Source organism: Hippocampus bargibanti, linkage group LG13 (genome assembly GCF_051943395.1).
Source record: "Hippocampus bargibanti isolate YZ-2025 linkage group LG13, ASM5194339v1, whole genome shotgun sequence".
Lineage (NCBI taxonomy): Eukaryota > Metazoa > Chordata > Actinopteri > Syngnathiformes > Syngnathidae > Hippocampus > Hippocampus bargibanti.
Window position 1 is genome coordinate 7,380,634 of NC_142746.1, and position 12,144 is coordinate 7,392,777.

A 12,144-nucleotide genomic window follows, 5' to 3' on the forward strand; every position below is an offset into this window, starting at 1 on the left:
ATCCATCCATCCATCCATCCATCCATCCATCCATCCATCCATCCATCCATCCATCCATCCATCCATCCATCCATCCATCCATACCAACCGCTCAGAAACCCAGACCCATCCATCCAAACCATCCATCCATCCATCCATCCATCCAAGTGATAAGGTGCTTTGGAACATTGTGATGTAAATACGACCTGCAGAAAAAAGATCCTGTGACTGTAACATGTCCTTGAGAGTTTTGAAAGGTGCTTATAAATGAAATGTATTATTATTATTATTATTATTATTATTATTATTATTATTATTATTATTATTATTATTATTATTATTATTATTATTATAAATAATAATAATAATAATAATAATAATAATAATAATACATTTCATTTATAAGCTTATATAAGCTTATTATTATTATTATTATTATTATTATTATAAATAATAATAATAATAATAATAATAATAATAATAATAATAATAATAATAATAATAATAATAATACATTTCATTTATAAGCACCTATCAAAACTTTTAATGTCACTTTACAGTCACAGGATAAGTTAATGTAAATATTCTATGCAATCCAGTCAGTATTCATATATTAGATGAATATCTACTTTTATTCAAATATTTGCAGACTTTATGCTGCCCATAATAGAGAAGTGTACTTGTTTTTTGGTATTCTATTGAAATTTAATTTGTGAAGATAATAAATTAGAGCTCAGGGGGGCAGCAGTCAGTTTGTTAAACACTTTGGATTTCATTCCCTCCATTTTCAAATATTCTGAGGCATACCCATTTTATTGTGTACTTTTTATTTATAAATTAATCACACACCCTATATACTAAATCGCAAAATAATCCTCAATGTTGTTTTTTCCAAAACAAAAGTCATGCTCATTAATTTTTAAATCCCCCTTGCCTCGAAAAAATGGGAAACTTCTGGAAATAATTTCCCGTTTAATTGTTCAAAAATGTGGAAACGTGTTGCTAAAAGTTGCTGAATCGCACTACCATTGTTTACATCGTATATTATGCCGTGGCATTCAATCGCAAAACAGATCGGCAGAGTAAGATATTTGCAGGTTACTACCCAGAACGTTTTATTCTCCTAACTTGTTACAGAATATCGTTTTGTTCATCATATACTGTTTATTTTATATACTTTATACATAATATATGGTGCTAAAATAAGAAAGTCGTCAAACCCGGTTCTTGTGTCCCTGTCATGAACGTTTTTTTTAAGATGTTTTCTTTTTGTTGAACCCCCCCCGCCCCCCCTCCTGTGTGTGGTATCTCGGCGTTGTTTATATTTTGTTCAACGGGAATTATCGGGGGTGAAGATTGGTAGCTGGATAGTTACAAATACAGAAACATTACCAATGATAATGCTATTGAGGTAGTTGACTTGACAGCGCCCCCACGCGCCCCTCCTCGGCATACACCGCCAGCACAGGTTGCGGGGGGCGGAGTCAAACAGCTGGGTACCCTGGAGTGTCTCGTGGCGGCTATCAAGCAGGTCGGGCTACACTTTGAAGGCATTCGAACTCTCCCTTTCTTTTTCCTTCCACAACTACATCGTCGAAGCGGAATTTCATACTTGTAAACGCCAGAAAACTACCGGTTCTGCACGACTGTCTATTTTTCGGCTGCCTGAAGCGGAGAGAGGACAAGTCGACCAACACCAAAGTTAAGGAGGAAGACTCTTTCGGTGGGGGAAAAAAACCACTTGCTCGAAAACGTAGCGGCGGAAGGTGAGTAATGTGTTCTTGTTTCCTATTGATGCTCACCGTTATTTGTTGCTAGCTTGCGGCACGAGACACTGCGGAGCGGTCGTCGTTACTCATTACTACTATTGATTGAAGACGTGACTTAATATCACCTGTGTCATGGTACAACAACACATTCTGTGTTAAGCTACATTTAAGTCTCCTCCGTGCTCGAGAAAAAAAGCTTAAAAATGGATATAAAATATCGGTAATAATGGTGCTCTTTCCTTCCTTTTTCAGCAAATGAAACAAGCCTCGTCGTTCCGGCTTGTTAAAATGACTCATTTGGCGTCAGTACAGATGTCAGCCCCACACAGTTAAATGTTAGAACTACTTGAGTACATATTGCTCGGATGGTCGAAGAGGAAAAAGAGGAAAGAGGGTTCGAGGTGCCTGCCATGTCTTTGTGGGTGATCCTGCCTGTTAGCCTCCCAGCACTGACCATCACTGGGATTTGGGTCGTGTGAGTATTCACAATCTTCTTCCATATTCATTAACCACAAAAAGCAGTGAAAACACTCATCTGAAGTCAAAGTACGTACTGTTGTATGAAGTTATTGAAGGATTTACCATACTGTCTCAGGATCTGCATAAACCTCCAAAAGTCATTCAAGATCACAATATTGAGAGCTGATTGTGGATTTATAAAACACACAAAGAAAAAACTATTTGAAGATTACAATTAAAGTAATATACATGATTCTCAAATTGATTTTAAAACATTTAAGGGAACTTAATCAAATATACTTTCTCATTTTTATCTTGGATTTAAAAGTTTTTGTGAACAATTGTGTACACCCTTGGTCCTCACTACCAAAGCGATTCATCTCACGAGTAGAACGGCTGTCTCACCTGGAGGATTTCCCCCATTTTTATATTACATTTCTGCTCACTGATGGGACACCTTTGTCATTTTAGTGGTAGACTTTCATGTTACGAGTGAAGCAGAACGTCACGCCTGTTGACATCTCTGTGCAACTAGTACTTTGAGTGACCCGTTAACCAGTAGAATTATAGTATGCCACTATTAGTACTACATAGTAGCATGCAAATGCTAACTAACTCGTGTAGTATTGCCTCACTCATATCACACCTTAGTTTTCCAAAAGTGAGTGTACTGTTACATGGACCTCATCAAGATGCATACCAAGCGTTGAGTAAATGTTCGAAGGGCGTCCCTTTATACCTACAAACACTCATCATTGGGGAGCTCCTTTGGAAAGGCAGAAAGGCCAAATTATTTTTGGTGGGTGTCTTTTTTTTGGCTTCTCTGCTAGTCTCTTTGGCGATTCCTCCTTTTTCCAAGAGAGCAACTCTGTTGCATGTTTACCCTGAATTCCTGGGAGCCATGGTAATTGCATGTGGATTAGCTCTCCAGGAAGAGCACATTTTTTTCTTTGAAAGAATTGAAATATGCACGAGAGCCTAAACATCTTACCTCTTGCGTTTTGTACACTTAAAGGGAGTGAGTAGCACCTGGTCATGTTCGGGATGACAGTTCCGGTTTTATGTGCTGTTATTAGAAAACGAACGCAAACTATAAGAGGGAGTCGAGGGAGAGAGAGAGACAGATGTTCCATATGTTCACAGTTGTGTATGGATGAGTGCTCAGTGTATGCCTAATGTCATGTTAGTACAAGAACGGCATAGCAAGGATGAAGTCATTTGGCACGACGGTTGATGAACCGTCGAAGACGGTCACATGGTACAGGATTGACATTCGATCTGTGTGGCTTTTCAAATGAAAGAAGCAATAAAAAAGCCGTTCATTCATTTTCTACCCTGCTTATCCTGTTTTTGCATCGCATGGATATGGAGCCTATCCTAGCTGACAACCTGGACTAGTCAATCCTGTTCAAAGTTAAAAAACAATTTATGCCTTAAAAAATAAATATTAAAACAAGCGGACACATTCACTTGATTGTTCTACATCGCAAAAGAGGAGAGGAAGTGATCAGGAGGGAATATTTTTGGTTGTGTGAAGAGGAAGTCTTATTTTCTTTGATGATGATGTTGCACTGGCCAATGTTTCTCAACTTTTACTCAGCTGAAAGTATCCCAAAAACCATTAATTAGGTTAATTGTGTACATCCAGTGGAATGTATCACAAATGTGCAAATTTCTTTATGCCAAAACCAGTTTTAGCCTCCCCCAAAAACCCAGATTCCTTCCTGTCACATTGGCATGGTCATATTGTTTCGAGGAGCAGTCGAACTCTCCACCCTCTCCTGAAGAGTGCAATGTCAAAGGATGTGACCTGTTGCATAACTTGGTTCTTTGACTGCAGGCGAGCGGATGGTAGTGAAATAAATACAGAGGGGGCAGAATGTAAAGCGCCCGCTGCTGACCCTTATTGGCATTAATGCATTGAGCGACACTTTCAATTGTAGTCCTTGCTGGGGTTAGGACATCCTGTTTCAATAGTTTGAAGATATGGACTTAAAATAAAACCTCCAGTTTGCCGCTAAAACAAATAGGTGTCACACTCGCACCCACACCCTTCCTTCAGGCATTATTTTATTTTATTTCATTTGATCTCAATTGTAACAATTAGTGCAAACAGCATAAAATTATTGACAATGTCAGGATGAATTTGAATAGATGGTTGATTATACAGTGTATATAAAAAGTCTACACACACCTGTTCAAATACCAAGTTTTTGTGATATAAAAAAGAGACAAAGATGTATCATGTTAAAGCCAATCTTTTTGTAAGGAAAAATGAAGGTCATTTTGATTTAACTCATTCACTGCCAGACAATGTGCAAAAATGTGTCCACCCCAGTCGAATTGCAGCACCCACATAATATTGAGTTTTAATACTACATATACATTCAGCATAAGAAACCTTAGACTCTCTTCTTTAATCAGAAAATAATTAATTCTTAAGTTATATCGGTCTGGAGTTATCTGAGCTTAAAATGGGGTCGGCTGTACAAAAGGCAAATGCTGCATAGGAGGGAAAAACATTACCAGAGGTCTGACCAGCGCTTTATCGGCACCCCCAGCATGAAAAACCAAAACCCGAACAAATTCGAGAATGGCGCTCAACGTCACGCTTTTCAATTCCCAAATAAATTTGGGAAGGCCAGTGAATGAATTAATATTGCACAGGTGTGCACCCCCCTGAAAATGGTAGATGTTGCTCTCCCGCAAATTATTTTTGGCTTTAATTCTAAAAAGTATATTTGGCCCAAACACCAGCACTGCTATCACCCAAAGAGAATCATACTTGGAGTGAAGCATGGCGGTTGCTAGATCATGCTTTGGGTCAGTTTTTAATTGGTGCACCCGGGGCCTTTCATAAATTGAAGAGAATTCCGAATACTTTGAAATGGCAGTCGCCAAAATAGAAAAAAACTTTCAAGCCTACGATAGAAAGCAAAACAAATGTCACGGAAAGCCTCCTCGAGCAACAAAAATTCCAGGGAGGTTGTCTCAGACACTCAAAATGGTGGACGATGTGTCTGTTCAAATGTGATTGTTTAATTCTGAATGAATAAACGATCTTGGTCTCTTTATTCTTGGCACAAAAACATACAATTTGAATGCAGACTTAAAAAAAACAATTCCACTGCCATTTTTAAAACATTGAAATGTCAAAAGGACTCATGGCATTATCGCTCTTATATGTGATTTAATTCATGGATCCATAGTTGTGGAAGGAGAGTCAAGCACAGAGAGTAACAAGCAGACAGTTGCAGTACCACCTCAGAAGACGTGGAGGCCGGGGCTGACCTGCCCTCGTCAAATTTGACACCGGTCTGATAGGACTTTGTAACTTTTGGTCTAAAAATAAATGGGAATAGGCTTGGAGCCACATAGGCCGAAGCGACCAAAATGAATTCATCGTTTATGCCTCACACCCTTTCCTGTGGTTCCCCCTGTGTTATTTTTGCACAGTACTTTGGAACTGTTCACTGTGGCAACATTTTCCAGCAACCAACCTCTTGCATGGCTTGGAAATTAAAAAAAAGGCAGTTCAAGTTTGCGGCAAAAAACGGAGCCGCGCTGGATTATAATTTTTTTTAAAACAAGCATTTATTATAGAACTTGAATTTCAGCCCCATCGCTGTTATTTTCCATACAAACAGCAAAGCAATGGAATCATTCCAAAACATTAAACTACCCACGATTCATTCTGATGTCGCTTTTCACTGATCCTACGTGTGGGGTCATAACCTCCTTTGTGGTTGTCGAGATGCTCTCAGCGCTTGAGATTGTATTTCCAAGTCCAAGTGCCTTGTTAGCCTGCTACCTGAAGCCATGTTTAATCTGGCAGACACGATTTGGTCACAATGATTGGCATTACCTCGAGGCAATGTTACTTTTTCTCAAACCAGGAAAGTCGCTTCCGGATTACCAATCTAAAGGAACAATGAGTTGGGGGGGGGGGGGGTGTGTCTCTCATTCCCACATGGCTAAGGCCAGTGGGTTCGTATGAGTAATTTATGATAAAACAGTCTTCGTTTATACGAGGACTGCACTCTCCTTCAGTCTCAATTTATGCAAATAGTTCACATTTATTGCAGCTCTCACGTGTAAAATCCAAACTGAGTGGAGATCGGTTTCAAGCTTTTTTCTTCAGGAGTTAAAACACTAGCGGGAGGAGGGGCTGATTTTGAATCCACCAAAATATGCTTCTTGCGGTTTGTGAATCTTAACTCATTGACTGACAGACGATGTGCAAAAATGTGTCCACTCCAGTGCCAGGGTTTTTGTCATTTTCACTAAAATTGCAGGACCCACAGAATATTGAGTTTGAGGACTACTTAAAGGCCAACCGACACCTCAGGACAAGTTGCGTCCATAATTTGTAAAATCACTTCAAATGACTTCTACTGAGTGCGTTTTACAAAGATTCCACCGCATAAAGCTATATTTTACATTTTAAAGGACAACCAACGTCACTTTTTTGTTTTTAACTGACATCAGAAAAATGTTTTATAGCATCTAAAATACCCAAAACACGCAGTATGATATTTTTATTCAACTGCAAAACACCAATAAAAATTACTTAAAGTGTCCAAAAACTGCCACAAAATTGAGCTGCGAATTGGGCATTTTCAGAAAGTCCCGCCCCCAGTTCGTGATGTCACGCCAAGACGTCTTGCATTGCTGGAGAATCCAAACAATGGCTTCAGATTCGGAGATTCAGATTTGCCTTTGACTAATAATATCATACTGCATGTTTTGGGTATTTTAGATGCTATAAAACGTTTTTCTGGTGTCAGTTAAAAAACAAATAAGTGTCGTCGGTTGTCCTTTAAGGATATAGGCATGGCTCTATACATCTTGTGACAACACAATCAATCCAGCTATGCTTTGTGACGTTCTTCACGGTTGTGGAGCAGGTGTGCATGACAGAAGATGGTTTATGGCCTGACATTTTTCTGCCTCGGAAGCTTTTCTTAATTGGCACTTCAACTTTTGCTGAACCGCTACCTAGCATCACAACAGAAAGTCTCTGTCTTCCTTCTCTGTCGAAGAAAGATTTGGACCTGTGAATGGTGATGCGTTTGTAAAACAAAATAGTTGTATATTGAAGTAGATTAGAATGCCGCTTGTGCTTTTGTCGATTTTACTCAATCATTTCGGCAATGACGGCATTATATTTATTATATAACAATCTGAAGGACAGTCGTCTTTATCTTTCTGCAAGATAACAGTCATCTGGTCATTGACTTCTGTCTGAGCTGAGAAGATGGTCAGCGACCTGACCATAGTCAACACGGCTACAGCGCGGAAGCTGTAACGTGATTACCCAAGATGGACTCAAACAAACCCATACTGTGTCTGTTTTGAAGCATATTGAGTTGGAGATGAAGTCTTGAAAAAAATGGCATGATGCCATCAGATGGCTCATCGTTACAATCAAACAACTAAGATAAGCAAGAATCATCATGGTTCGGTACATTCTTTGTTTTGTTTTGTTTTTTGGTACAGTGTGGGTACAAATTGCTTATCATTCGTGTAACCAGGAACAGATTGAGTGAGCTTTAAAACAAAGCAACAGTTGAAATAGAAGTTTCTTTTTCCGGAGTTACAGTACATCAAGAGTTTATCTTTTGAGGAAAATAAAGGTTGCAGGCAAATGCAGCAATTTTGTTAAATGTGAATAAATATAAATGAATAATGGTCTTTGTCAATGCTTTTGCTTCATTTGCTATTGGTTGTTACACACCCTCCCGAATCATGCAACATTGATGTCCATGCTCGCATGATGACATTTTAAATAGGTGAACAATTGTGATGGTAGTAGAAGGCACACATAAATAGTTGTGTATCAAGGTAAGGTTAAAATATTAGGCAACCCATTTAAATATGTTTATTTATTTACAGTATGTGTGTGTGCGTGTGTCGGTACTTCTCTCTCCAGTGGTTGCGAGGAAAGAAATGTCATCTCAGCTCCATGTCGTAGATAGAACATATTTACATACTATGTACAGTTTTTTTTTTATAAAACAATTTTGCACAGTTACAGGAAACACCTCAGTCTTCTGACATTTTTAGCTTAGAATAGCTTGCATTTGTTTTTTTTTTTAATCCTTTCACCCCCCACCCCCAGCTCATTTCAAATTGCTGCTGTGGACTGCAAATTTCCCCATTGTGGGACAATTAAAGGCTTTCTGATTCTGCTATTTGACAACAAAAGTGGACTTGACTTGACTGCTAGTTATTTTATGTATATTACTGTACATACTTTTTGACTGAAAATTTGAACATATTAAAGTTTATATTTTGTCACTGTAAATCATCTGACAAAGGAAGAGCCTAGTGTCCATGAATACAAGTGGAAAAAACAACCCAGAGAACAATTTCATTCATATAAAAAATATACTAATTATAATCCAATGAAAACCACCACAATCAAAGTCTCATTCACTGCCAGACGATGTCAAAAAATGTGTCCATTCCAGCGCCTGGGTTTTTGTCATTTTCACTCAAATTGGCACCCCCTGCAAGAAAAAACAAAACCCGAACAAAATCGGCAATGGTGCTCCACGTCACACATTTCAATTCCCAAATACATTTGGGAATGGCAGCGGATGAGTTAAGGACACAGTTTCACCAAAGAACAAGAAACACCATCTTACCAAACAGATGAGAATACACGTGATGGGAGAGATTTAGAAACAAGACAAAGGAGGGGGAGGAGCTGATTGGTCGGGGAGCTGAGTAGCAAATGCTAGACTGCCAAGAATTCACAAATCAAAAATCATCTCCACTTGACACAGAAAAAGGCCAAGTACACCCTATAAAAGAAATTAATTGCCGCTCACTCTTTTGTTATTTACCCTTGCGCTCCTCCTCCAGGTATGCCATGGCCCTGTACAACCAACACGTCTGTCCTGTGGATAACTGGTATGTTTATTTATTTATTTGTTGTTGTTTTTCGTCATCTTCTCTTTTACCAAATACAATTATCTGGATGCCATGAGGCAATTCTTTCAATCTTTTAAAGGTCAGCCCCCGAGGCTAGTTTCACAAAGCCACATTAAGTGATAATGTGGCGAACCACCCAAAAAAACTCTCAAAAAACCTTTCCAGAAATCTTAGTTTGGTCGACGGCAACTGATTTACAGTCTTTTAGACATGAGCCTATATGAGTTTTAGATGGTGAAAAGGCTTGATCCCCTCTGAGCCTCCGTTTGGTTTTTGGCACATCTAATTATGTCTGGTCAGCAGACCTGAAGCGTCGGGAGGGCTTGTAGGGCTGGATGAGCTCGGAGAGCGAGGCCATTTAAAGATTTGAAATCAAATAATAAGACCTTGAAAATAACTCTAAAATGTGTAGGGAGCCAGTGAAGGAGTGCCAGAGTTGGAGTGTGTGTGTGTGGTCCCTTTTATGAGTACCAGTCAAGAGGTGAGCAGCAGTCAAGACCAGCTGGTGACGCTTCATGGAGGATTGGCTGACACCAAAGTAAAGCCCATTACAGTAATCGAGCCGAGATGTGACAAATGCATGGATTACTGCTGCAAGGTGCTCATGAGAAACAAGCGGTTTTATTTTAGCCAGCTGCCGAAGATGAAAGAAACTGAATTTAACAACAGCACCAATTTTGTCTGTCAAGTTTAAAGTTACTGTCCAGTTTAAGACCCAAGTTTGAAACTGTTGACTTCAAGGAGCCAGGGGGACCACGTCTACAGGCTGAGATGTAGATCGGCCACTGGAACCAAACAGTATCACTTCTGTCTATATAACAGTGAGCAAACATATCACAGTATCAAAATTAAGGTAAGATAAAAAAACTTTATTTGTCCCTCAGCGGAGAAATTTCTAACTCAAAAATGTCCTTTTTGGCAGGGGAGGAGGGTGGACATTATTTTCTGTAGCAAAAATGCATACGTAAAAGTACAGTATGCTTCCCTATCACTTCTCACCCCTGTGCTCAGCCACGATGTAGAAAAACAAGCACATGGCAAGTTGTCATTAACTTCATAGTGGCGGCTAATCTCTGCGACCAGCCAAACATATTGCTGCTGCTAAAAAGGCCCCAGCCTAAAAAAAAGAAGAAAAACCTCATTAGCGCTGATGGCCAGTCACAGTAGTTAAACCACAGGTAACCGTCAAACCGGATATTGGCCTTTGCCAAGTTCAATGGCACCAAACCCCACCAGTTTCCGATGCTCTTTCACCAAACCCTTCTTTAATAAAAAATAAAATATGATTTGAAATTAATTGTGCATTAGTATCACTTTGTTCAAATAATAAAACCAACACAGTGCTTGTAAATCCATGTTTTACATATTCGTCCGACGACTTTCTTTTTTTTGCCTGACATACTGCAGTTAGCATGGATTAAAATATTAGGAAGAGAGTCTCACTCAGACACAATGCAGCCCTCTTCAAGTGGTCTGATAGGGAGGTCTCACTCTGCTGCATAAACCAGCGACCTCAAAGTGGACCGGTAGGAAATCTCAAAGCAGGACGCTTTCAATGACTGTGCCCACTAAACTCCACACTAGACTGAGGGGTGGACCTCTGCGGCGGAGGATACACCAAACCCCTGAGACCGACTCAACGGACCCCTGTGGTTCGATCGAACACAGTTTAAGAACCACTGACCGAGTTGCTACCAAAATGGACTTAGTAGCATTCATCAGAAGTAAAAATGCAAATAAACAACTAAATATTTCCCCAACCGCAATTTAACTGACCATGAAATTTGGGAAACGCTATCGTGAGTAGACCCACAAAAATGTAAGCTGACTCCATTCCCCCTCAAAAAGGCTCAGTATAAGAAATTTCATAGAAATTTCTGAAATTTCCTTATTTCACTTCCTTCTTTTTTTAAACTTCCTTCTTTTACTTTTATTTTCTAGTATGTTGCTATGCTACTGGTCAAATGTAAAAAAATTACTTGCTACACCCTAAAAATAGTTTTAAGAAGCCATGCCTAATAAGAAACCCAAATTCTTCCTTTTTTTACTGATTACCCATTTAAAAAAAATATATTTTTAGTCTGCAAATTGGAAAAAAACACTGTCTAGTTGTTCAAAGGCAAGGACGTCATACAAATGAACGCAATATTGTGCCTTTCCAGGTTGTACAACCAGTCGTGTGAAGAGGATCTGTACTTGCAGAGCGGACCAATGTTGTGCTGCACGCTGGACAACATACCTCTCATCAGGTCAGTGAGGAGACTCCCACCACGCACCCCCACCCCACCCTCCCGCACGTCTTCTCCTCTCTCCCTGTCGTGTCTGTCTGTGTGATGATTCAAAACAGGAACACCACCATTGTGTTTTACGTCACAGCCGCTTCCTTGCCTTGTGGATTAAAAAAAATGATGTGAACGTCTCCTTTAAGAAGATGACGACTCTCTATGCATGTGTGCTTTGTGTGCGTGTGCACACGCATTGGGAAAATGACTCCGGGCTGAAGCATCCCACCCTTCCACTGTGGTTGTGCAGAGGCAGGCCCCATGCGATCATGTAAACACACACTCGAAGAGCAGCCGTTTTACATCTTTGGGAACAAACCGAGGCGCTCGCTGTTTTGTTTAACTTTGGGCTTTTGAACATGAAAAGGCAGTTTGACCTTACGTAGGTTTTGCAGTTTATGTAACATGTCTGGATAAAATCTTTTCAAGAAATGCCAATAAATCAGGCCTTATGTCATGATAGATAAATAAAGGCATCCCAAACAAAGGGATTATGTAAAATGAACATTGATGAAAATACTGCAGGGGGTGGGAAGTGGGCAACTTGTCTGAAGTTCTCTTTAAATTGAAACATGCTTTTATTGGCTTGTGATGCGACATTCCACCAGGTTTGGTGAAAATAAGGTTGCCAATTCTTGCGTAATCCAGTTGACAGACGACCACAAGAACAGTCAACTGCAGTACAAAAATACACATTTTGAGGAGAGCTGGACTTA

The 12,144-nt window shown here is 39.5% G+C and overlaps 1 protein-coding gene across 1 annotated transcript in view; it reads left to right on the top strand.

The window, feature by feature from the left end:
- The first annotated feature begins 1,469 nt into the window (after positions 1-1,469).
- Positions 1,470-12,144, top strand: part of LOC148889175 (transmembrane protein 150A) — a 28,191-nt gene continuing 17,516 nt past the window's right edge. The window contains exons 1-4 of the mRNA XM_089011553.1: positions 1,470-1,745; positions 2,001-2,223; positions 9,078-9,125; positions 11,309-11,395. Of these exons, the coding sequence (XP_088867679.1) occupies positions 2,114-2,223; positions 9,078-9,125; positions 11,309-11,395 (245 nt within the window). The 5' untranslated portion in view covers positions 1,470-1,745; positions 2,001-2,113. The remainder of the gene's footprint in view (positions 1,746-2,000; positions 2,224-9,077; positions 9,126-11,308; positions 11,396-12,144) is intronic.